The sequence below is a fragment of the Echeneis naucrates genome, chromosome 4 (genome assembly GCF_900963305.1).
Source record: "Echeneis naucrates chromosome 4, fEcheNa1.1, whole genome shotgun sequence".
Taxonomy (NCBI): Eukaryota; Metazoa; Chordata; class Actinopteri; order Carangiformes; family Echeneidae; genus Echeneis; species Echeneis naucrates.
Genome location: NC_042514.1, coordinates 15,351,790 through 15,378,639, shown reverse-complemented (window position 1 = coordinate 15,378,639; position 26,850 = coordinate 15,351,790). Strand labels below are relative to the sequence as shown.

The following is a 26,850-nucleotide window of genomic DNA, read 5'->3' as shown; positions in this document are numbered from 1 at the left end:
AAGGTAAAGAGGTTGAAACCTTCAAATTCCTTGGCACCCACATTTCCGACACCCTTACCTGGTCTGCGAACACCTCATTCACTGTGAAAAAGGCCCAACAACACCTACGCTTTCTGAGGTTCATCCATCGAAAGTGCCCTGGTCTACAGTGTCACAATCTGGTATGCCGCCTGTTCTGCAGCAGACAAGAAGGCCCTGCTGAGGGTGACCCAACGCCACAGGAGAGATTATAGGCTGCCCCTTCCATCCCTGGAACAAATCACCGCCACACGCTACCTCAGCAGAGCATCAGCCATCATCAGTGACCATCCTGGCCACCACTTGTTGATCAGTCTGCCCTCTGGAAAACACTACAGGTCGCTCAAAACCTGGACAGCTTTTTCCCCACAGCGATACAGGCTCTGAATGAACAATAAAACATTGATCTACCCCCCCCCCCCCCACCCATCTCATGTGAAATACCTTTTCAACACTTTCTTAAATTTATCAGCATGTGTGTGAGTGTCTGCATGTTTGTGAAGAACTGCGTTTACATTGATGTGTGTTTTTAAGCACCCAGCAACCTGAGTAGCACTCATAAATGTCGTTGTGTATTTATTATGCAATGACAATGAAACGATGAAACCTTGATATATTGACATCATTTGTTTCTCTGCAGGTGTCATTTTGTGATTGCATGAAGTCATAGCCGTTCAACAGCAGTGTCAGGACCAGGGGAGTGTAAAAGGCAGAATGGACCACCGATTGGCCATAGGATCGCTTCAACTCCTGCTGCTGACCAGACTTATTTCTCTCTCTCATGCAGACAGTGAGTAGTCGTTTCATCTGCACAACAAAGCTATGCTAATTGTTAAGGAAAAGGGTTGTCATAGCCCAAAGTGGTGCAAGCATTGTTTCCAGATCCTCAATGAAGCTTTGATAACAGGGTTTCCTGTACACTCTGCACAACACACCAGACTCTGAAGTCATATGGCAATTACCCAAAGGAGAGGAGGTCCCGCTCCTTATTTCTAAAATCCAATATGCAATTCTTCAAAAAAATGGTGTCATCTTGTCCTGATGTAATTCTTGACTTGACAACCAATTTTTTTTTTAATATAGTGTATACCATATTTGTGAGGGAGGCAATTTTGCAAGTTAGAAATAAGATGAGCAGGTGAGAACAATATATTTATCAGAACAAATACAAATCAGCAGATTACTGACTCTGCTGAACCAACTGCCTTCTCCGGGGTAATATAGGAAAGAGTGGGAAATTAAAATTGTCTGGTTGGATATTTTTTTTCTGGCTTCATTGACTTCTAGTGTATACCTTAGTAATGCTAAATTCGACCTTGGTGCTTTTTCCTTCTTACCATCTGTTAATCACCAAGAAAGATCAGTGAGTGGGGATTCCCATCTGCAGCAAGCTGTGACTCCAGGGACGGCACCCTCAGGCTCACACTGTAATGGATTATAAATCAGCTGTACAGGAATTATTTGGTGACAACTTATTGAACTATAGTCTTTTACTGTTCTGCTCATAAAGAGCAGAACAGTAAAAGAAATGGCGACATGATATCAATAAAACCAATCAGTGGTTATCATTGATCAGCAACAGAGGTACTGTAGAAAGGATCTCACATTCTTTGGTGTCAGTCCCCAGCTATTATAAATCAATGGTAGAAGGGCAGAGGAATTGTTGTCGCCCCTGATGTAGCTCCTATAATTTGCGCTGCAGTAGCTCTTCCGTTGGATCAGACTACACGTGCCAGGTCTCACTCCTCAGAGCCGTGACCCTGCGCTGGGTCACTGGTTATCCTTGGATCAGTTTTGGTTGGAACTGACCACAAAAAAGTTTATTCATTTGAATATTGTCCCCTGTAAGCTTCGATGAGTGAACGGTGGTGACTGCCAGGTCAGTCAGAAATGGTAGAAACACACTTGTTTAAAAAACGAACTTATTTTATTTTGAGGGTTTAGTACCCTTATGTTTCCCTGACATTTGTCATGCTGTCTCTCTCCGTAAGGAATGCCCAGCTTCATCAAGTCCCCAGAAGATCAGACAGGGATATCCGGGGGAGTGGCGTCCTTTGTGTGCCAGGCAGTAGGTGAGCCCAGCCCTCGCATCATCTGGATGAAGAAAGGCAAGAAAGTCAGTTCACAGCGCTTTCAGGTATTGGGAGCTATTCTCAATGTTTCGTGTCTTGGGGAAAAAAAAAAAAAAAAAAAAAGGAAATCCAAATCAAGTCAAAAGCAAATAAAATGTATTTATATAACACCAAATCATTGTTACATCAGGACAATTTACATATAGAGCAGGTCAAGACCAAAATATTTTTGGAGTTATTAAAACCAACACATCTGTCCATGATAAAGCACTTGGAGAAAGTAGCAAGGAAAAACGTCCTTTGACAGGCAGAAACCTTAGAGAGAGGAGTGAAGATATAATAAAAATGCAGGCACAGCATACCGATGCTGCTAAATGTGCATTAGTAAATATGAAGAGTAAGTGAAAGTGGAGTTTTCAGAAGAAGTGAATATGGGAATTGATTTATTGTATGTAACTGTAACTGATGGTAACTGTTGTGGAGCAGAGATGACTCAGCACCTGTAAGATGGGGACAAACAGACTAAAACTAGCGGCATGGAATGGTGTGATTTCACCAGCAGTCTTGGCCTACAGCAGCATACAGATCTAACTCCAGGCTGTGCCACGCAGGAAAGTTTTAAGCCTGAGCTTGAAAGAGTCGACCCTCAGACTGCTGAAGTAAACCTACATCTATAGAGCGACGTGACCTCCTGGGACAGTAAGGAAGTATGAGCTCTGAGATATGGCAGAGAGAAGGAGAAAGGTCTGCACTGTCAAGGCGACAACAACAAAATTGAAAACGACAGGGGTGTCAATGCAAGACAGATTTCCAGACAATCCCATTCGCTCCAATACACTTTGCTGGGAGAATATCAGAACTGTCTCTGTTTTTACATCGCTCTCTTGTCCACATTTTAGGCTCTAGAGAGACGTGCACTTGTAGCGATCACCATCTAGTCAGTTTCTTGTAAGAGTTATCATTTTGTTATAAATATCCCAAGTTTCAGGGCTCCACTGAGCCAAAAATCGTCACATTTTTTGCTCTGCACACAGACACACATGCACAGTGTTAAAGTCGATGTAGTTCCCTTTGCTCATACATGACTGTGGGAAAAACACGCACACATTGGTCCCTTTAATGGGGGACAGTGAAGAAGAAAAAAACATAATAATACAAATAACCTCATTTAAAATGATTCATACAAGTGTCCTGAAAAGTACCTTGAAATTCCTGTTCTAACGTGCATGTTACATGGTTTTTAAGTTATGTTATGTCTGCCTGTTTCCTGATTTCCTTTCATAGCCTCATCTTGTTTTGTCTCGTCTGTTTACTTCCTCCCTTTGTCGATTTCCCACCTCTGAGATTACTCTGGCCTGCCCCAATGTGTTGCACCTGTCTTGTGTCCCTGCCCTCTTCTGTATTTTTCCTCGCCCTCTTCCCTCCCCCTTGTTGCCAGAATGTCCTCATTGAAGTGTTCCCGTGTCCATTCCTGTGGGTGCTCCGAGTGCAGCCCTTTGTGCAAGACCTGTGTTTTTTCAACCACCAACTGTTGCCCAGCATTTTAGATACCTCTGCCTTACCATGTGCTGACCTTTTCCCAGATAAACAACCTGAACGTTCACCTTGTGCCGAGTCCTTCTACCTGAAAACTGATGTGTTTCTGCAACAGAAGACAAAAACACATTTCCAATCATCACAGATAACAGTCTTAATTCTGTTCTGCTGCTGTGTGACCAGGTGATTGAGTTTGATAATGGCTCAGGCTCAGGCTCAGTGCTGCGTATTCAGCCTTTAAGGACCCACCGGGACGAAGCCATCTATGAATGCACAGCCACCAACAGAGTGGGAGAGATCAACATCAGCGCCAAGCTCACTGTCTTAGAGGGTAAGATCCGACTGCCTCAGCTACCTTTCCTCCCTGTATGTGAACTGTCATTCCAAATGCCCTGGTGGATTTACCCCCACCCCTGCTGTCTTCCAGCATGACAATTAAATCCACGTGACACCATGTTGCCATGAAATTGCAACTTCTCCTTGTGTGAATAGAAATGACCTTCAGCACTCTTTGGTTTTCATTGATTCCCGCATCCCTGTTTGTGTTCAGTAATGGTACTATATAGACACTGTGTTAGCTTTAGCGTGTTTTCCAGGACCCAGCTATCATAGTTTCCATGGCATAGAAATGGTGACTGTATCCTGTTCTCCTATGCCTGTGAGCATTTCACTTACATTTGCAGCAGAGCATGATTTTCACAAGGAGGGGAGGTAAGTTAGAAACTAAAATATGTGATGAAGATAGAAAAGGAGATCTTGTGAGCAGAGGACAGAAGTGAATGTGGAAATGTGGATTCTCAAGAGAAGGAGTGGAAGAAAGTTTCAAAAAAGAATGGCGAAAACAGAAAAAAATATCTGAAGTAGAAGTGAGAGCAGAAGATGAAACTGTAGCAGGAGAGCAGATTGGGAGCAGGTGTAAGAAAAGACATGAGTCATCACACATTTTCCTATTTGCCCAGACATGGCCTTTAAGACAGAAACAGAAACAATGAAATTCCTTATGTTACATCCTCCAATAGGTCTAGGGGCGGGGAGCTACATAAAGCCAGATGAAGAATATGAGGAGTCAAAGGCTGCAGTAGTTAATTTGTGTATTGCCAGTAGTGGAGCTTCAAATTGCATCCGGAAGAGCCAAGGCCAACATAACAAAACGAAAGAATCACGACGCAGAAACAAATCCGCCCGAAGTGTAATACCAAATAAAGACTCCTCGGCAAAGATATAAACAGGAGGAAAGGAATTGGACTGAAATGGCACCTCTCCCAGGACCAGCCTGAATGGTCCTGGCTTTCTGCCTGAATGGTTTGAAATTAAATCTAAAGTAATTAGACCATGAAATAACAAGAATCAATGAATAAAAATCCAACAGTCATCGCAATTGTTCTAAGACCATAACAGATTTTAAAACACGCACAGCAGCAGGCAAGCTCATGTTACAGAGAGCGTGTGGGCTCTGCGTTCCCAGTTCAGAACAGCTGATTGAGTTGAGTGAGTACCGTAGATCAACTCTGGAAATAGGTGAAAGTGAGGCTTTTGCAGTCTGGAATTAGTTATTGAATGTTTGAACAGATAAAATAAAAAATAAATGAGAGAGGCTGCAGTGGGAAAGGAGAGAGAACTGATTTAGTGAAAAACTGCTGCTTGAGTCAATATGTAGGTTTTAATGTCAACTCTATTTCATTTTTAATCACACTTGTAATATTAGGTGAAAACTGTAACTGTTTTGAATTTAATCCATTTTCATTTATAGGTAATCTCACAGGATTTGGAAGCATTTTAAAATGAAAACCGGTAAGGCTTAGGTGCTATAGGCCAATCATCTCCCTGGACACAAGCACTTTCATCAGATATAGTATATATTAGGCCAAGGCCCATACATTTTCTTTTAAATACATTTTTAAATATTTATTTCGTTTCCCTGGATTTTGCATTTGTCCAGAACAGATTTTGATGGTAATATCTGCCTTGTGGAGCTTCACCTGTAAGCTTCTTTGAGTGAAATTAACGTCGAAGCAGGGAGGGTAGTGCTGCACCACACTGAATCCAGGACAGACGCTCGAGACAAAATGACCAAGCGAAGGCAATCAGGCAGTGCTGGTAGAATGGAGTGGAGTGAAGGCTGCCGGGCTCTGAGAATTTGTAAATTACTGTTTGTGTGCTGCATGTATTTCTGACACTTGCTGCATATATACTGTGTCTTCCTCTCCATTTTGGGTCAAGACACAGCAGCGCTTCTGTTTTGTTTTTGTATTTTTTCTACTGGTTGTGATATAGAATGATTTAACCTCTTCCTCTCTCTCACACACACACACACACACACACACACACACATCATGGTAGGAGAGTCAGATTAATACTGTACCAAGGTAAACGCATGCACACACTAACTTAAGTCCCCAGCAATAGATCAAATCATGTATGATTTTTAACTAATGTTGTTTAGCCCACAAAAGTCTTTAAGGAAATGCAATATAATTTCAGTAACTGGTCAATTCACTTTAAAATATTGAATTCCACCTCTTACATGTTGAAGTGGATCATAGAAGTCAAGGATCAACTCATCTCCTCCGTGGCCTCAGTAAATCCTCAACTACAAGCACCTGCCCTAGAAGAGGGGGAAATTGGAAAAGGGCAGAGAGCTCCTTCCATCCACTGGCTAATACGTGACATGGTTACAGCTTATATCTTTTCCAAGGCATGACAAATTATAACTGACAAAATAAACAGGCTCAGTCCTCAAAAGGTTTGTTTTTTTTTTTTTTCTGAATGCCGATATGTGAACAGGATTCATTTCCATGAAGAGAGGGTTATTTTTGCACACAGTTATTTTAATTATTCACTGTTAAAAGACAAGTCATTGTTAGTTTGCACCATTGTTAAGGCTATTTGCGTTTATTTTTTTTATTTGTGAAGAAACAAAAAGGTTACATTTTCAAAATGACAATCTGGATATAGTTATTTTATTCAAATGTTGCATTGGTGAAACTTGATTCAATGTGTAATTTTGCACAGTTGCACTTGTATTTGCATTTATTTTGTATGGTTAGTTTAGTTTTAGGCAGAAAATAAATGTTTTTCTTTGCAGTTGATCAAAGAAATGGTTAGTTTATTTTTTATGTGTTTAGTTTTAGGCAGAAAATAAATGTTTTTCTTTGCAGTTGATCAATCTCTTTTCTCAATGATTGATCATTTTTACTTTTTTGAATCAGAGGCTTTGGCGGTATCAGTATGTAGCAGTGATCTCTCATGAGCCTCACAGTGTGAACAAAGGGACATTTTACACTGCAGAGATCTTAAATGTCTTCTAGTCGTGTCCTGCAGTCAGAGTACCAATGGATATTTGTTTTTTTCCACAGAGGATGAAATCCCTTATGGTTTCCCCACCATAGACATGGGACCCCAGCTCAAAGTGGTGGAGAGGACGCGTACTGCGACGATGCTCTGTGCAGCCAGTGGAAACCCTGACCCAGAGATCTACTGGTTCAAAGATTTCCTTCCTGTGGACATCGGCAGCAGCAAAGGACGCATAAAACAGCTGCGTTCAGGTAGAGCAGTCGCAGCACACATCCCACAGCATCTGTTCAGAACACACAATAACTGTAACACTGTCAAACCATTTTATACTTAGATGATTTCTGAATGTCTAAGATCTGAATTAAAAGAAGGCTTATTTGTGTGTCAGCAGTGCTTAACACACTACAGACACCCTGGCAGGTTATTTTAACACCCTGGCAGCTTTATGAAAGAGCTGCATAGAGAGGTGTCCAGAAAACGGAGCATCTTTCTCTGTAAAACGAGCTCACCAGATTTGAATCACTGCTACTAAGCATTCTCTCTCTCTCTCACATTCTACATTGCTGTGAGATGGCTGTCCAATGTCCATGGCAAAAAGAAAAAAGAAAACAGTGTAAAAGATGATAAAGTTGGTCCTAGCTGAATTGTTTATGCCCATTGGCGGTTGTGTTAGTAATGTCGTGTAGAACTGGAAATCCACACTGACACTCACAAAATGGAAGGAGCAAAGGAAGAGATAGTCTGACTAACACGGGATAGTAACATTTACCGTGATATTTGTCCTGATATTTTTTTTTTTTTTTTTTTTTAATACACTTTATGACCCTTTAGCCCAGTAAGCCTGAGATTTAGAATGTGTGAGGAAACAACTGTTCTACCCAGAAATCTCTCACAGTCAAAATATTTCTCTCTATGAACTAAACCACGTTAGAAAGCTCAGACCTGAATGCATGACTCATATTGAACATTGCTGATGCTGCATGAAGAAATAAAAATCACTGGTTTTTGGCTATATTATGAAAACAAGGGTGGTGAGGAGGGTGGGAATGCACTCTTTCTCTTACGCTGTTGAAGTCTGAGGCTGAGTCTAAAGCAGTATGACGACAGCTTTGTCAGACCTTCAGAACCAGAGAAATATGAAACTACTGTTGGCACAGGCTGAATACTACAGTACACTCTGTAGCAAGACAATTGATAGTGATATACACAATTGATGGTCATTTAGATGTTGGATTTGAAGGAGGAGGAGAGACTTGGCAGGGTTTAGCATCGCTTCGCCCTTTGGAGGCTGCTGATATCCCCTTCATCAGCTCACAGAGGATACACAGCTTCCAGGGCCTCCCCTCTTTGCTTTCTCTCACCACCTATTTTACAGTTTTCGTCTTCCTGGTGACTCAAGAGCAACTCGGCATGTTCTTCAGATCATTGGCATCTGCATAGCAACCATCCCTCTCTCATCTCTTGGCTGCATGTCACCTGATATCCCCAAACGGCAAATGGATTAAAGAAGGGAACTTTTTTTTTTTTTTTTTTTTTTTAACTGTGCAGGATAAGGGCTGAATGAGAAATCATTCTTGGATCATAAGCTTGTGAAGACAAATAAAAACAAAAAAATCTGCCGTTTTGAATGATTGTAACATTTCAAATGAGGGCCTAAAAACTCTGATATCCACAAGCAGCAGGACACAGCAGTCATAACTTTCAACTAAACAGAATTAACATAAAACACGCTAATAAAGTCCAAGATCAGATATTCTGTTAGAAACCCGCAAGCAGCTGCAATATTTTACCTGGTTATAAAAAATTACAATGTTTTTTTTTTTTTTTTTTTTTTTTTTTTTTTTTTTTTTTTTAAACAGTTCCAATATTTGAACCACTTTTAACATTTTTACACTTTGTTGTGCAATTAACTTTGAGAAGATAATGGGATTTTTAATTGATAATTCCAATTAGATATTTATCTTTAATTGTTCATCCCCATTAGTCAGAATTAATGCAGGTGGATTAAATAACCCAAATAATAAGTTGAATACCACAGGTACAGCGTTATCAGTTTAGTGTTTATTAGGACTCCAGCACTGATGCAGGTTACGAGCTCTGTGGAGCAAATTATCAGGTGTGTAATGCAAATCAGTAAAATTATAATAACTAAAAGCACAAATAACAGACTGGCAGTTCTAGCTGGGGCATGATGCATGAAACAGTTCCTTGCTTCTGCTGCATTAGAAATTATTCAGCTTATCTCTCTCTCAGCTTTGACTTATTCCACAATAAATAATAATATTGGTGAGTTTCTTTTTTTATACTGGGTAGATAACAGTGGCTCGTCTCACTGCTGGTTTTCCTCTCTATGATTTCGTGCCATTCTTGTCTTTCTCTGTAGACTAATGGTTATCTTTAATCTTATTTGCATTCAAATTACCTCACCAGGTGGTACACCAATCAGAGGTAAGAATGCTGGATATAAAAAAAGAAAAAAAATTTCTCATCCTCACTGCTCCCCTCTCTTCATCGCCTCTGTCTCCTTTTCCTGTCACCACACCATGTCTCCATTTCCAGCCATCTGGCCTCTTGACTTGTTCTCACACTTCCTCTGCCTTCACAGAAGTTTTGAGTAGTTTTCATGGTCTTGGAAGAGAGACACCAAACCTGCCTGTGTGAATATTATTAAATATGCTTGGAAACCAAAGTCATGTACATATTTAATCTGTGGTCATATTTATTCTGGTCCAGGTGTAAATTGTGGTTTAGAGTCCAGGAGACGAGTTTAGTCGATGAAAGTGCTGCATCACATTTGGCTTATCCAATATTACTGTACCACAAACCTGCTCTTTGGCAGGAAGAGCTCTTTCTGTGTGAATGCAACACTGAGAACAAAGGAAGCCCGACAACTCATTGTTATGGACAATGTTAGAGGACAAACTGCTGATGCAGTAATGCTGCACATACTCTGGCTTTCCTCCACGCTCCAAGCACATGCAGCTTCGGTGATTTGATGATTTGGAAATTGCCTGTAGGTGTAATTGAGCAGCCTTTCCCCATTTAGCTAAAAGGCTTACCTACATAGTTTGTGGGGCAGCACAGTGAAATGATGGTTAATGCTGTTGCCTCACAGCAAGAAGATTCTGGGTTCGATGCCTTTCTGTGTGAAGTTTTCCTGTTCTCCCTGTGCCTGTGTGGGTTCCCTCGGGGTATCCCGGCTTCGCCCCACTGTGCACAGGCACGATTAGGTTAATTGGTGGCTCTAAATTTCCTGCAGGCCTGTGTGAGAGTGTGAATTTTGTTTGTCTCTGTGTCTATATGTTGGCCCTATGATAGACTGGCGACTTGTCCAGGGTTCCTAATGTTAGCTGGGATTGTCTCCAGGCCCCCTGCAATCCTGATGGATAAGTGAAATAGACAATGGATGGATAGACATACTGTGCGTGTGTGTGTCTGTGTCTGTGTCTGTGTGTCTGTGTCTGTGTGCGCGCGCGTCTGTGTGTCTGTGCGTGTGTCTGTGCGTGTGTCTGTGTGTGTGTGTGTGTGCGCGCGTCTGTGTGTCTCTGTGTGTGTGTGTGTGTGTCTCTGTGTGTGTGTGTGTGTGTGTGTCTGTGTGTGTGTTTGTGTGTTACTCCATCCCAACCGGAGGTTTGTTCCTCCTCTGTCTCTGGGCTTACTTTCTGATATTACACACGTCATTTCAACTGCCTTCCCTAGATTTAACCTTGTTTTACAAACCCATCCCATACTGCATTTCAGGACTATATAATGAAACATTTATTTTTCGCATTTCTTGTGTGTGATGTGTCACCTTCATAGTCAATGTATAATATTGTGTAATTGCCAAAAATATATTCAGGTTTTCAGTCCTAAAGCTGATCTATTGACAACTGCTAAATATTTGTAAAAATGCTATGAATTATGCATGTTACAAAGGGGAGGCAAATAAGCCTAATAATGCTAAGACTTTGTTATGCATGTACGTATATATTGTAAATAATTAATATTAGATGTATTATCGATTAGTGTTTTGCTGTGTACAGAATAAAATGAAGGTCAGACCGGGGTTAGTTGTGTGCAGGATCAGTGTTAGTGTGTCTGAATCAGGTCACTCTGCCACCATGTCTGTATGTAGATTGTTGAACAGTGACATTTTTGGCCTCCCTCATCAGGAGCACTCCAGATTGAGAACAGCGATGAGTCAGACCAGGGCAAGTACGAGTGCGTAGCAGTCAACAGAGCCGGGACTCGCTACTCGGCTCCAGCTAACCTTTACGTCCGAGGTAAGGTCCCTCTTTTCCCTAACTGACCGCTCCCTGCTGTCATCCAGGTCACCGCCTCCAGCAGTGAAATCCTCTGTTTTCATCAACATTGTGTCATTGCTAACTAAAAAAAAATAAAACAAAACAGTGGTTTCCTGGATTGAGTTGCAGTGAAAATCCGACCTGTTGTTACTGTGCTCTGTATTATCTTAGGGATGATTCACATTCTTCAGCCAAAACATTATGGCTGTTGGTAGTTGCTATTAGCTGTTTGTCAGCAAAAAGCACAAATTTCTTAAATCAATATCATCTTGGTCTCAAAGGCAATTTTTGAAACATGGGCTTACTTACTGCTGGTTTGATCTCATATTCATTTGACATTGCTCTTTTATATAATTTACCTTAAAAAGAGAGAGAGAGAGAGAAAACGTCAGTGCATGCTGTGTACAATTCCTACTTTATCCTTAAGTGTTTTACCAAACATAACAAAAGAAAGAAACATTTGTGGCTGCCCTAAAGTTTAATATAGAGATTTAGATTAGAGTTAGATTTCGTGTTTCTGCTATCCTCCCTCAAAATATGGACGCAGAAGTATACACACACAGACTTAAGTTTGTGTGTGCATGTGCACGTTTTTATTTTCACAGCACATCACAACACACACAGCTCTGTCAACACCACCAACAGTTTGTAGTGACTACACATGTGAGAAAAGTTGCCTTTGAGAGCTAAAAACCAGAATGTAATCATGCATGCTTTGTTTTTTGTTGTTGTTGTTGTTGTTTTTTAATCAAAGTATTGCATTTCTAAGAATAAATGTTTTCCATAGAAGCCTCTCATACATGCACACACACACACTACCAATTAACCAGACAGAGCCGATGGTCAAGTATGTGTGTGTGCTTCTCTTTCTAAGGTTACATTTCTAGGTGTGGTGGTATCTTATATTTCTAATTAATAATTCCTCATTGTGGCTTTTAACACTACAAGATGCCATATGTTGTTAAATTGTGTGTGTGTGTGTGTGTGTGTGTGTGTGTGTGTGTGTGTGTGTGTGTGTGTGTGTGTGTGTGTGTGCGTGTGTGTGTGCCCGCATGCCTTGGAGATGCATATGTGAAAGTAGATGCACATTTCCATTGTCTCACCACGACAGCTCAGTCAGTCTCAGTGTACGTACACAATTTATTTACTTATTGGTTCTTGTTGTTCCATGTACTACTGTGTTTAACATTGTATTATGATGAAACATAATTAGAAAAATGTGAGAATATGAAGAATGAATATGACTCTGCTCTAAAAGAAGTTGTAACACAACATCCGCAGTACTCTTTCCATTCAAAACTGCTTTGCAAATTGTCAGATATCTCTGAAGAAAAATGAAAGTTGGCGGGTGTATTTTTTTTTTTTACTGCTAAGACATTATCTAGTGCAGTCTGCATGGCGCCACCACCAGGTAGTCACTCTGCCTTGGTTTGATGAGTAAACTGACTTTAGACTGCACAGACAGGAGTATAGACGTCGAACGTTTTCTGTGGCTAATCTCGGCCAAACTTTAGGCAGGCTGACGATAAGGAGGTGAAAGAGTGTGTATATGCTTCTGTGTGTCCCTTAGTGTGATTGCTAGCTGGATACACTGGACGCGTGCTGATTATGGTCTGGCGTCTAGGTCTGAGTGTTTGAAAGTCTTGTGTTGCATTGCTTGTGCCGTGTGTGTGTTTCTCAAGCATTAATGGATAAGCAGATATTTGCCTGTTTTACTCTCTCTATTCTTCCCTTTCTTCCCCCTCTCACCCCTTATTTTGCCCCTCTTGATATTTATATTTTTCACTTATCTTAAATCTCCTCATTATCATTGTACCCCACCATCCAAAAACACAATCCAAACCTCACCACTCAGATCAACGGGAAGGTTGGTTCTTTCACTCTTTTCCCTCGCAATGCCAAGGCCTGGCAGACTGGAGCCATGCTGCGCCAGCGTCTCGCTCGGCGCCTTAGGCCCGTCCCAGCCTCTCTCTCAGTACCCCAACCCTCACAATGCAACCTCTTTCCTCCTTAACACACCCCTTACAGCTATAGTATATGGTGCCTTGCACCTCATCATGTATTGGCCAGTGCAGCATGCTTCTCCGAAATTTTGTGAAATGAGCAGGCTATAAATACCAAAAATCTTCAATACAGGTCTTAACCAGGAAAGGATATGACACATGAGTAAAAGAGTGTATTATTTAAAAAATTTTTTATTTATTTATTTATTTTAAACAAGAGTGACCAAACCCCCGATGTTGCAAGAGTTGTAAATCAGACAGATTTAGGGTTAGCGTTCTAGCTCTAGGGTCTGTAGATTTAGAGTTGGAACTTATTCTAGTGAATGTATTACATTAATGCACTATAAAGGGCACTTCAAGGCCGAGACCAACGTTTATCTCCAAAAAATGTGCTGAGAGTACATTTTCACACAAGCAACAAATGTGTCCTCTGTTCTGACTGATGGTTGATGAAAAGCACAGATAGTTCTAACAGTGTCTCTGATAAAGTACACAAAACGGTGACAACGGAGCGGATGTAAAGTGGAATGCGCTTGGCTTCATGATATTAGTCATCAGATCAGTGGTTGAGGCAGTAGTGGCGCCTGTTTAAAAAATAAAAAAAAAAAAAAAGTTAACAGGAGGCCAGGTGTGGCACCTGAAACTTCTGGGGATGGCATATGCCATCTGCTATACCAACTGGAGATATAGATATAATTTACATGATGTAATTAAACCGTAACATAATCTAAATAATCAACAAGGCTTTTGTTTTTCTGTGTGGAGGAACACTGCACTGGTTTCTGTGGTGATTATTGGGAACTCTTGGGAAAATCTAATTTAAATACAAATAAACATTTGGCTCCTCTTTTACATTTTGCAGGAAAACAATGAATGTTATATTTTTCTATATGAAGAAAATTGTCATCGACAACACAGTCAAAGTTCAGAGTTTGTGCTCACTTCACAAAATTTTGCAGCTGTGTCAGTCCAATGATATCTTCTCTAGCATGCTATTACTGTCTTGGCTAATTTAAAGGCATGACTCGTCTAAGCTCTGCTCTGCTGTCTGACTACCATTTTACAAAGCAACAGGCTCGCACTGCTTTCACTATGCTGTCTGCTAGAAAACTAGTTTCTCTGCGTGAACACTAACTATTGGTGTATCAGTAATAGAGGAATGTGGAGTAGCTCAGAAATTGAGGTCAAGTGAACATTTGTGTTTGACATGTGGATTTGATATTTTATCTTATTCATAAGAATAGAGAGAGCAATCACATGGGTGGTGAGGAGGCAAGAAAAGATATGGTCTTTACTTTAAACAGGAGCCTGGTTGTTATATCATTCAGGAGACTGGGCTGATTTGGGAACTAGAGCAAATATGACAATATGAAGTAACCCAATAACAGCAGGCTGTGGGGACTTTTGATGATGTGCAAGCAGGCCTGCTCCTGATATTTTCCAGATAACATGTACTTGTCCTGGATTATATATCTGTACAGCGAGGGAGATCAACTCATGGAAGGTTCTTTGTGGGACACCAAATCTTCCTTAATCTACTGGCCTTCAACTGCTCACCGTTCTACCATCAAATATCTTGCTGCATCTCCAGGGTGGACTCTGTATGAGAGAAATACACAATACGGACAAAAATACTGGGCTGCCTACACGTCACACACAGGAGCTTTTATGACACCCCAATCTAAGTGCATATGTATTAGTATGGAGTTGTTATGGCAGCAACGTGCATTGTGCTTGCTGATATAAGGTTTGCATGCAGGTAAACACATGCCATGAAGCTCCAGACAGTTTTTGTCCTGATGTTAATGCCAGAAAAGGGTTGGAACTGTTCAACTAATGAGTCAGCAGAACATTTGTGAGTAGACTTGTAATGAAACAATGCGTGCTCTCACCAGATTTTCTTTGGAGGAAACACAAGCAAATAAACAACCGATGATTTTGCGCAACTATATCAATAAAAGCTATTGATGTTGAGCTCACTCCAAAACTACCTGGCTGAATACAGAGAATCCTGAGGTGCATTGTCCCAGACAGCATTGCATCCAAATTTATGTTTACACAAAACTTATACAAGTTTAAAACGAGTATTGTTGGAGATATTGAATAGTAAATTGAACTATGAATTTGGGTTATCGGAAAAACATCCATGCTCCAGTTTATCTGTGTGGTTAGAATCTGAGCAAGCAGAATTTTCAACCTCTCGTGCCAAGTGAAACATTTCGAATGTAATATGCATCGATACAGTATTAAAATTAGAGTGTTGCTTTCTTGAGCAGGACCTGCTGTAAGAAGAGAACTCTAAACTCAGTGGGAGATAACATGAAACCACAAGCTGACGTTGTCAGTCTAGTTGGAAGAGAGTCTGTTCACAGTATGTTTTGCATGTGCGTGTTTACCCCCTGTCTGTGAAGCCTGCAGTTGAGCATGTTGTCACACAACCTATGTGGTAGTGCATGCAAATCTTTGCTTTCCCACCCATCAAAGCTTCTCTGGCAACTCCAGCTTTTTCTTTCTTCAAATTGGCTCGCTCTTTATTCTTTACTGAACACTACTTCCCCACCCCTCCATCTTCTGTCTCTTTTCCCTGCCATGCCAACAAAGATGTGGGTTTGTCTATTCTATTTACAATTTGCATCTATTGTCAAATGCAGTCTTGTGTTGATGGCAGTAAACAACAGGAGTGATACAAAAAAAAAAGTAGCAATAAGCTATTGTCGTCACATCAAGACCACCATCCTGAGTGATGTCACGAGTCCCTAAAATGTCACAGTACAACATCCTGCATAATGTTGCGTAAGTGGGTGATCACTGAAACTGTGACTATATCTGAGACAATATGTGACATGGATTCATTGTACATCGTTTGCGATTCTTTCAAATTACTGGCAAGTTTCTTAGTTCCCTTTTGTCTTTGTTTTGTTTGTTTTTTTTGTTTTTGTTTTTTTTTTTCCAAATCAACTTTTACTTTTGTCCTTTGGTTGATTAGAAATCAGGTTCTTGTATGAACTGCACATTATTGTAAACAGAAACATACAGGTAAGCCTCATATGCACTGCAGCACGCTATCTGCATTGCATCATTGCTGCCATCAGTGAACTGCTGCAGAAAAGCTGCATGTCTGCTTTGAATGTTGGATGTTTCTTCATTATAAATTAATTTCTGATTTCTTTTTGACAGAAAATGTTGCAGAAAGGCCGCCGTTTCGACATGCATACATTTTCACATATCTGTGACGTACTCAGCTTTAGCGTAGAGATAGAGGCAGTAGCGAAGGCTTCATGGAATACTGGTGGTTTGATGTCAAGATGAGATCATGTCACCATTTTGCTGAAACATAGGCACAACACTGACTCTTTAGATAAAGCAACACACTGATGACATAATCATACCTTACACCACATTTCTCTTGTCTGATGTGCAAAAGAATTTAATTGATATTGACTCCAGACTTAAAATTTTGGACCAAGCCATATTCCATAGTGAATAATCCACTGCAGTAGGCTCATTTGGTTCAACTCAATAAGATATATTTTTATTTGAATTTAATTGAAGCAAAAGCAACTTTAGCTAAAGTCAACAACATTGAAAAAGAGTTAAATTATGACACAAACAATCATGTTGGGTAATGAGTAAAGCACGGAAAGGAAGAAACAAATGGCTTTGACTTTTAACTGTGAGGTGACCTGTAATTGGTCTTGTCTGTGTTTTCCCCTTGGTGATGCAACCTAACATACAGAGACTAAACCAAAACTTCTGATAAGCAACAGTCGTGTAACATTGAAATTTTACTATCGTCGATAATGTCCACCCTGAAATTATATACAGTATTTTTGTTGAGGTCGTAACATTCTCATTGGATTTTTTTTTTTGTACCCTTACAGTAACCAAAGCCTCAATGTAGATGTTTTTAAATATCAAACACCTCACGAGCCACAGTGAAATATATTCCCCTCAGGCCTCGCTTAGCTGACCTGCAAGATTGTTCTTGAATCTCCCCTCTCACACTTCTCCTTTCTCAGCCCTGTGCTTCCTCTTCTCATGCCATCATGCCCTCCTCACCATGCTCTCTAGTTTTCATTGGAGTCTGTCTTAATGCCTGCAGCAAAGTAACATTTAGCCCGCAGAGGGTGATGTCAGTCATGGTTTATTCAAACAATGTGCAGTCACGCTGAACTATCCAATCACCTCTCACATCAGGTTTTTCTGTGCAGAACTGAGACTGCTCCTCTTTATTTTAGAAAGCTAAAAACTTTCCAAAAGTCTCTGATCCCCAAACTCATATTGCAGCCCATTACTTAGATTGCACAAATACTCTGCTAACAATAGAGGAGAATCTCTCTGTATTGGCAGCCCAGCTGGAGCCAAAATGCCACTGAAATTCTCCTGATTAACAGAGCAGGCCACTCTACATGCAACTTAAGTCCTGCAGCCTGGCAGAAAGCCACAGATTCTTTAGAGAAATCAGGCTGACAATTTATCTCATAACTGTACGTGTGATAAAGGTACAGCCAAATTTAACATCTAATAACAGAGCTGGCATAATATCAGATAATGAAACATCCACATCGTATTAATAATTGACTGTAGTAAAGACTTCCTGCAAGAGAAGATGAAAGTAATTGAGTATGTTAAAAAGCAGTTTGTAAAGAGATTACAAACTGAGGTAACAATGGTCAGTAACAAACAGGTAGCCATGCTTGAGTTAAATTATTGGTATCAATAGCATTGAAAACGTTCTAGTGTCTCTGACACTAAAAGGTCTTTATACTAAAATGTTTTGACATTAAATTCTAATTAATCTCTAAAAGGCAATTTTGATTAACAGCATTCTCTAATATAACATGTATCGCCTGAAAGTGCAAAGTCTTCAATGGCTTCATACTGATTTAGGAAAAAAAAAAAAAAAAAAACTCAATTGACACCGAAACTCCCCTTCTTGTGTCATGCTATCTCTCTTTACCCCTGTAGTTCGTCGTGTGGCTCCCCGTTTCTCCATCCCACCCCCAAATCATGAGGTGATGCCTGGCGGCAGTGTCAACCTTACCTGTGTGGCAGTTGGCGCCCCAATGCCTTATGTCAAATGGATGACTGGTGAAGTGGAGTTGACCAGAAAGGAGGAAATGCCTATTGGCCGCAATATCCTGGAGCTCACCAACATCCACCAGTCTGCCAACTATACCTGCGTTGCCATTTCCTCCAATGGAGTGATTGAAACCACAGCAGAGGTCACTGTCAAAGGTACAAAATGATTTGAATTTGAAAGTTTGTAGGAGTATCCAATAGAATTATCGTGAGATCACACATAAGACTGGAATAAAATGAATGTTTGACTTTTGTCGTAACAGAATATAATGTTTTAAAATCAAATGAATCCTAAATGATAACATTTGTGTTAAGTAGATGCACACGCCATCTACAGTACTAACGCATTTGCATGCTGAAACTGATTACTTCATTTGGAAAAAAAAATTGTGAACTGAATTCAAGGTGTTCAGGTTCAGCTTAATGTGTGGAGGGGAGAACAGAAACCTTCAGTGAGGCACTTCAGTCAGTGTCCCTTATGTCTGATAGATGGAACAGGCTGCTGCAAGGATGGGTTGTGTGATTCTCTTGTCTTTCTCTGCCCTTTAAAAGCACTGCCTAAGCCACCAGCCTCCCTCACTGTGACCGAAACCACAGCAACCAGTGTCACCCTGACCTGGGACTCTGGCAATCCAGAACCGGTGCTCTATTATATAATTCATTACCGTCCCAAACTGTCGGACAATGGTTTCCAGGAGGTAGATGGAGTAGCCACCACCCGATACAGCATTGGGGGACTCAGCCCCTTTTCTGAATACGCGTTTCGTGTCATGGCTGTCAACAACGTCGGCCGGGGCCCACCCAGTGGTATTGTGAACACCCGTACAAGTGAGCAAGCACCTTCATCACCTCCTCTGCGCATCCAAGCACGCATGCTGAGTTCCAGCACAATGTTGGTCCAGTGGGAACCTCCAGAGGAGCCAAATGGCCAAATCCGGGGCTACAGGGTCTACTACAGTTCCGCACATGACACCCCGTTCAACACCTGGCAGAAGCACAACACGGATGACAGCCAGGTCGCCACCATCTCAGGCCTTACTCCAGACATCACCTATAGTCTGAGAGTGCTGGGCTTCACTTCTGTGGGAGATGGACCTCTCTCCGATGTTCTTCAGATCAAGACCCAGCAGGGAGGTGAGCGCAAGCTGCCTTTGTATATCCACAAAGTCGATGCTAGAAAAAAAATGGGCGAGTGAGGATTTGAGTGAGTTTGACAAGGACCACGTTGTGATGGCCAGACAGCTGTCAGAGCATCTCCCAGTCTGCAGAGGTCAGTATCTATGAAAAGTGGTGCAAGGAAGGACCAGTGGTGAACCGACGACACAGTCACGGATGGCCAAGGCTCACTGACACACGTGAAGAATGAAAGCTGGCCCGAGTGGTCCGATCCAGCAGATTAGCTGCTGTTGACTATTACTAGTGTTGCCGAATGAGCGAAGGCTCATGGAAAATATGCACTAGACAGAATTTGTTGGTTAAGCAGGAAGTATTTTTTAAATTATCTTGAAATTAGATGGATGCGATCTTTGGATAGAAAATTGTGTCTGGAAATGTGTTGGCTGGATTGACAAGAGTCTTATCTCCACACTGCTATGCAGTTAATTTTCGTAGGAAACACAGCCTTCACTGTCTGTTTCTTAAATCGCCTCTTTTATGTGTCCAGTTCCAGCTCAACCAACTGATTTCGAAGCTGAAGCTGAGCTAGATTCACGCATCATGCTGTCGTGGCACTGGCCTGTCACAGACCCCATCATTAGCTATGAACTGCTCTACTGGGAGGCTAACAGTCCCTCAAACAAGGTGAACCCCAGCTCAGAAACACTGCAGGATGGATTTTAGTTCCTGTCAATGTTTCTTTATTTGGTGAATTTGAAGGTTCTGTGTGAACATTGTATCATTATCTCAGGAAGCAGCTGTAGCTATTTAATCCTGGAACAATATTCTCCATTAGTTTGAATCGGAAAGTGTGTTCATACTTTTCAACGGTACTGTATACATGTAAATTGTATAAACATTTTCATGCATGTGCGTTATATGATCATGTACCATTGTCTTCATAGTCATGTGCTTTTCTCTCTCCAGCTTCATGTCACTTTCGAACCTGCAGGCTCCTATGCAGTTGATGGTCTAAAGCCAGACACAGTTTACATGTTTTCCCTGGCTGCACGTTCTGAGGCGGGTGTAGGCCTTTTTACTCCAGCTATTGAAGGCAGGACCGCCCAAACCAGTAAGTAGGTGATATGTATTTCTGTTTTCAGTGTTGCTTCTATTGCAGCAGAGAGGAGCTTCAGTCCTTTTTTTTTGGGGGGGGCAACTTCTCATGTCACATATTTACAGCCATTACAGTAAGTAGAAATCATGATGATTAGGTGGCAATTGCTGCTGTCAAAGCTATTCAACTGTCAGACATCTGTAGATTATCAGATACTCATGTAAAATCTGTGTAAAACAATGCTTTGGGTCATTTTGTAAAAACAGTGTTCAACCGTGTTCAGTCGAACAGCTTACTGTTGTGCGAGCATATTTTAGTTTCGACAAACAAGGTTAAAAAAAAAAAAAAAGAACACTGCTCTCTGTTGCATCAGCCATGCCTGTGCCTTTTGTGGTGTGTTGAAGATGCCCAGCAGGAGGGAACACCTGGACCTGGTGGAGGGCATACCTCAGCAGCTCCATACTCCTTATTTTTGTTTATTGGCCTTCACACATCATTCACTAGTTTGACAATCATTTCCACAAACCTACACCACTGATTTACCGACTGCAGCTCCTTATACCATTTTTGATTTTAGGCCAAATAAATTATGATTATCGTGCTTTAACTTTGTGTGCAACCTCCTGTTATTTCTCTTGATTATCTCCAAAGACTCTTAATTGGAATTTGTGTGCTTTGTTGTACTGCAGTGCTTGCAGCTCCTCCCAGGAAGGTAGAAGTGGAAGCCCTAAATTCATCTGCCCTCAGGGTGACCTGGAAACCTCCTTTGTCTGTAAAGCAGCATGGGCAGATCATAGGATACCAGCTGGTTTATTCCAGGATAGAGAATGGGGAACCTCATGGCCAGCCAATCATCATGGATGTCTCGCATACTGAACCCCAGGTACTGTCACTCTTTAATCGGACTCTTACGGCACATTAAGGGAAAAAATGTATCAAAGTAAGCAGTAAAAAAAAAAAAAAATAAGTGCACGTGTTTATTGAGATTGCTGTCTGAAGCAGGAGAGTATGATTGGCTGTGTCAGTCAGCTCACCTGAGCCACCTCCCTGTGCCTCCCCCAACCTGATGCCAGCCACGGTCACCCGATATAAAATGCAAATGTATAATATTTGGAATACTCATTCCCATAAAACTTTAAATTGACTTAACTTATTCTTAAGCGTTTGGGTGTCTGTGTGTTTGAGAATCATCCATCCATTCTTATTGTATAACCGTTTAAGGTTGTCTTATTAAATTTCCACCAAGCATGCATGTCTTTAGACTGCGAGAGTTAAATGGCGTACCTGTGAAGCCTGTGGAGAAATGTGAAGCCTAAACATGTTGTGTGTGCTGAACTTGCCTAATGTGTGACAGCTGAGGATCAACCTGAATGTTTCTCTTCCTTCTCCTGCCTCTGTTTTTCATTCTTTATATATATATACCCCCCACCCTCACCCCACTCCCTCTCTCTCTCTCTTCTTCTGTGTCTCTCTGCAGGATGCCATTATAGCAGGTCTGCTCCCAGAGACTACCTACTCTCTGACCGTGGCTGTATATACAACCAAAGGCAGTGGTGCTCCCAGCAAAACTAAGAGGGTCACCACAATGGGGGCAGGTGTGTTACACCCAACGTAAAATGACCATTTTACCTTACAATTTGAGTCAATCTTCTTATTTTTGCCAACTCCAACAGAGTTGTTAACTTTGACGCAATACTATATTTTGCTTCTGAAAGTTTATGTCAGTCTTTCATAAGAAAAATAGAACCTTGCTCACTGTAAACACTTTCCTGGCAAATTTCATTGGCCTTAATTGACATGTCCAGGTCTAAGATTTACCTTGCATCCCTTTTTGCAAGACACAGTTGGGTAGGTAGGTAGGTTATTAATTAATGATCAGAATTTAATAAAATAGTAACATTTTAAGAATTAATGTTACTCTAAAATTGAAGGTCTCTGAAGAACAAGCCTAGCAGTGACACCCAATAATGTTTTCTCTTAGTGGTGGTACCGAGAAGAAAAAGGGAAAAAGCAAAGGGAAACAGCGGGGGTTTTTTTGTGCGTTCACACAGAATCTACTTGGTTATTGTGGAGCTTTCCATGTTCAGTTGAAGCTTCAAAGAAAGTGGAATCATAAGAAACTATCACTTTTTACTGCCCAACTGATAAAGTAAAATTTGAACAGAAAAAAAATAGCTTGTTGTTGTTTGTTGTTTCATCAGTTTGATGCGGTCAGCGTTCTTTGGACGTGTGAATGCTAGAGAACATTATCTGTCTTCCAGTGCCTGGTAAGCCAACTATGATGATCAGCACAATAGGTAACACTGCACTTATCCAGTGGCAGCCGCCGAAGGAGATGGTGGGCGAACATGTGGGATACCAGCTGCAATACAAGAGAGCAGAGGAGAGCGCTTTTACTGTCAAGGACTTCGCAAAGACAGATGATCATTTCACAGTGACTGGTCTCCATAAGGGGGCCACCTACTTCTTCAAATTGTGCGCCAAAAACAGAGCAGGAAATGGGGAGGAATTTATGAAGACGATCAGCACACCTGAAGACACTCCCAGCAGCTACCCACTAAATCTGAGTGTGGTAGGTTTGACTGCCACGTCCACCCAGTTGACTTGGGACCCCCCTCCTCTGGCTGAGAGGAATGGGAAGATTGTGAAGTACATGGTGGTATATCGAGATATCAATAGTCTTCACAACAACACAAACAGCACCACAGAAGCGCAGGTGACCATCCATGGTTTGCAGCCTGACACAACATATGACATCAGAGTCCAAGCTCACACCAGTAAGGGCGGAGGTCCCCTCAGCCCTAGTATCCAGAGCAGGACCATGCCCACCTCCATGCCAGGTAAGAGCCGGTCCTGCGTTGTTGTTCAAGACAGCTAACTTTAATGTAATCTATGGCTGCAGCACCTGTATATTACATCACCATCAACTGATGGCACATCTTCTGATATATCTGTGTATATATCTATGTATCTGCATCCTCTTCAAACATTTCATTTCATGACAAATATTCCCTTTTTGTATGATCTGGTTAAGATCGGGTTGTAATTTTTCACGCTATATTTAAACCACTTTTTATTGTTGTGTCTCTACAATTGCCTCTATGTGAGTTCTTCCAAGCTCCCTGCAGTGAAAGTCTGCTGACAAGATAAAACAAAAAATGGAGACATAAAATTTCTCAATACTTTGGATATGCTTCGCTGCCCTGGACCTACGACTGCAAATATTTATCAATGATTGTTCAGATGAAGCAAAGTGTATGCAATGCCATGTTACATTAGTGTTCTCTTAAATTGTTACTAATTGCTCCAAGGTGATATGTAGAAAAACCTTTAGTCTTTCTAGTAGAAATCTTGAACACCTAAATACATTTTTGTCTCTCAGCCAGTAACAGATTTAATTTTAGTTGGTATTTTTGTGATCAGAACAACCTCCATCTACCAAAGCAGAATAAGTATTAAATATTTGTACTACTGAAATGAGAGTTAGGTTATACTAATGCCCCAACTGGAGGAGAGATGTTTCCTTGAAAAAGGATCCCAGAGGTAATTTAGTTAAGCAGGTTTGGCAGAGGGAAACTTAAACAGGATTTATTCAATATACCATAAAGATACCATTTAGATACCATTTTAAATCAAAGGAAGCAAAATTTTGCTTCCTTTGATTTAAAACCTTTAAAATAAATTGATTAACATTCAGATGTTACGTAAAACTGATATATACAACCATTTTCTTACCTTTCTGCACCAATTCATCAACTTTGATATATTTGACACGCAGCCACTTGAAATGACCACTGATTAATTATCCAGACCTTCCCGCAGTGTTCACCAAGAACTTTGGTGCGGAAGCTGTGTCGAAAACATCTGTCCTCCTGACTTGGGAAGTGCCAGAAATCTACAAAGTGGAAGTGCCTCTTAAGGTAAGCTAAATGTGTTTAGGATTTTTTTCATAGCTTTATTTATTTATTTATTTATTTGAATATGGACTAAAATAGAACTCAATATTAAGTATGAGGACTTGAAGCAGGACGAAACAGCTAGCCTGGAATATATACACCAACGCCCTTTTTTTTTTTTTTTTATCTTTAGCCACAAACCAAAGGTCTTGGATGGATGCAAACTGAAAAACTGCAGATTGATTAAGGTCGATGATGATGAGGGTTAGGGTTAGGATCTGTCAGAACAGGTAGAGGATCTTTTCCCTGCTCTGACAGCTCTATCTAAACGGAACACTTTGATAGTAATGGAGCCACTGCGACTGGATGTTGTACAGCAAGACTGGGTGTTAATGTGAAACATTTCTCCATTTACATTTGCTGTTGTAGCTAAAGGTAGTTTCTAGGAGATGGTTCGTTCATTTCATTTGTGTACAGCAGTGTAGTGACTTTTACAAATCAGCTAGGAGAGCTGGGCAACCAACTGCACACCCAATTTACTGTAGCTCCTGCACAGGGCTGATAAATCACAGAGTAGCTTTCACAAGCGGCTGCACACTTCTTGCATGCAATACAACAAGTGAACGGTCAAAGCTGAGTCAAGAAGCACTTGACACTTTTTCTATTGCAAATCACTAATCAAAGATCCCAGGATTATCCTCAGTGCACATCCTCAAACCTCCGAAGAAGGCTACTGCCTCCTGCGCTCCAGCCTTTCTGAGTGCACCATGGTCACACATCAAACAGCTGGAGGTCAAGCAAACTTGCAGGGACAACACTGATTGGTCAGTACTTCATGGAGGCAAATGGACTTAAAATTCTTGATGGGATAGAAAACTCTTCTTCTGTCAGACCTAAGAGGCAGGTTATAATTTGTTTAGCACTGCCTGCCTTCCTTGCCCTGATCGTAGTTCACTGGTGTATAGAGTATACAATCAGTAGGCTGATTGGTTCTGGGCTCACTTTAACCACAGTGTATATCTAAAGGCAGAGGGTGCAATGCACAAAAGAAGGAAAAACTCATTACTGTGTACCATATTCAGTTTTCTGAACACATTTTTCTTAAGCAAAATATTTCTATTTAATCTCATTTTACTGTGTTTTAACTTCAAAGATCAGTTGTGATTCTCATTGTACTTAACTGTAGGTACTTAATTAAACTGTGGTGTTTCATTAAAGAAATGTAATCTTGAATCCGTCTTAGATCCTGTATGGCCAACAGAGCGTGGAAGTCCAAGGCAACTTGGGGAGGAAGCTAATCACAAAACTGCAGCCAGATACTGATTATTCTTTTGTGCTGATGAGCCGGGAGAACGGTGCTGGTGGCCTCCAGCAGCAGGTTTCTATCAGAACAGCTCCAGACCTGATGAAGATGAAACCTGCTCAATACCAGTATGATGTCGAAGAGGAGGGGCAAGTGATCATCAGTCTGCCCAGGGTCACGGCGGGAACGCCTGCTAGGTCTGTGCTGTCATGCTGAAAAAATATGGACCATTTGTGATGTCAAAGATGGGGAAGGTAGAGTTGGTGCGGTGTAGTGAAGAGATGCTTATCACTTCTTTGTACTTCATAGCTGCTTTACAGTTACTGGCAATATACACAAGACCAGAAGCTGATAAACACTCCTCAGATAGGCTTTTCTTTCAAGGTTCAAGGTATCTTTATTATCCCCAGGGGTCAATTTGCTTTACAACCAGTGGTAAGAAATAGATGCCTGCCTACAGATCAAGAGCACAGCATTATGGGCATGTACTGTCCTGAAAAGGGGGCGTTGAGGCTGACACTTGAGTTTTTCTTGACACTGCTTTTTGATTACTGTACTCAACAGTGGCCGAAGCCACTCAACATGCAAAACTGCATGATTGAATGTTAATCGTAGAAAGAAAACATAATGGTCTCTTGGCCCTGTGTGTCCTGGGATTCCTGCAGGCCATGTGGAAGTTTTCACCCTACAGAAAAATAGGGACGAATCTAAACAGCACTGTGTTTTGTGTCGGCGCAGACATGGAATATCCCATGATGCAGTTGTGTTTCTGTGTTCTGTGGCTCAGGTGTTACTACATCGTGATTGTGCCGGCTGTGGCTTCTCCAACCAGATGGGAGAATCCCGAAGACATGGACTTACATGAGGTGAGTGGACGTGTATTTGTTTGTTGGTCATGCTGTCTGAGCAGTTTTCCTTTTTTTTTTTTTTTTTTTCCCCTCTACTGAAACACTTCCTGCACTATTTTTCCAGCAGATTTTGTTCCTAAATCTCAGAGCTTAATAAAAAAGGACAGGTTTGAAGAATATCCTCGACCATTGAGCCCATTGCAGTTGAAACGATGCACGTCAAAACAGTGGTTCAAGGGTAACAATGATGCCATGTTGTCCATCGTGCTGGAGAGGAAAGGCTAATTCATTCGTTCTAAC

General features: G+C 41.2%; 1 protein-coding gene across 1 annotated transcript in view; it reads left to right on the top strand.

Annotated features, from left to right (window-relative positions):
• The first annotated feature begins 760 nt into the window (after positions 1-760).
• Positions 761-26,850, top strand: part of LOC115042025 (receptor-type tyrosine-protein phosphatase F-like) — a 40,467-nt gene continuing 14,377 nt past the window's right edge. The window contains exons 1-18 of the mRNA XM_029500022.1: positions 761-808; positions 2,010-2,155; positions 3,810-3,957; positions 6,983-7,171; positions 8,320-8,328; positions 9,351-9,368; positions 11,075-11,185; positions 13,062-13,073; positions 18,178-18,447; positions 18,844-19,425; positions 19,955-20,091; positions 20,374-20,518; positions 21,193-21,386; positions 21,981-22,098; positions 22,765-23,343; positions 24,326-24,423; positions 25,643-25,899; positions 26,490-26,568. Of these exons, the coding sequence (XP_029355882.1) occupies positions 2,012-2,155; positions 3,810-3,957; positions 6,983-7,171; positions 8,320-8,328; positions 9,351-9,368; positions 11,075-11,185; positions 13,062-13,073; positions 18,178-18,447; positions 18,844-19,425; positions 19,955-20,091; positions 20,374-20,518; positions 21,193-21,386; positions 21,981-22,098; positions 22,765-23,343; positions 24,326-24,423; positions 25,643-25,899; positions 26,490-26,568 (3,090 nt within the window). The 5' untranslated portion in view covers positions 761-808; positions 2,010-2,011. The remainder of the gene's footprint in view (positions 809-2,009; positions 2,156-3,809; positions 3,958-6,982; positions 7,172-8,319; positions 8,329-9,350; positions 9,369-11,074; positions 11,186-13,061; positions 13,074-18,177; positions 18,448-18,843; positions 19,426-19,954; positions 20,092-20,373; positions 20,519-21,192; positions 21,387-21,980; positions 22,099-22,764; positions 23,344-24,325; positions 24,424-25,642; positions 25,900-26,489; positions 26,569-26,850) is intronic.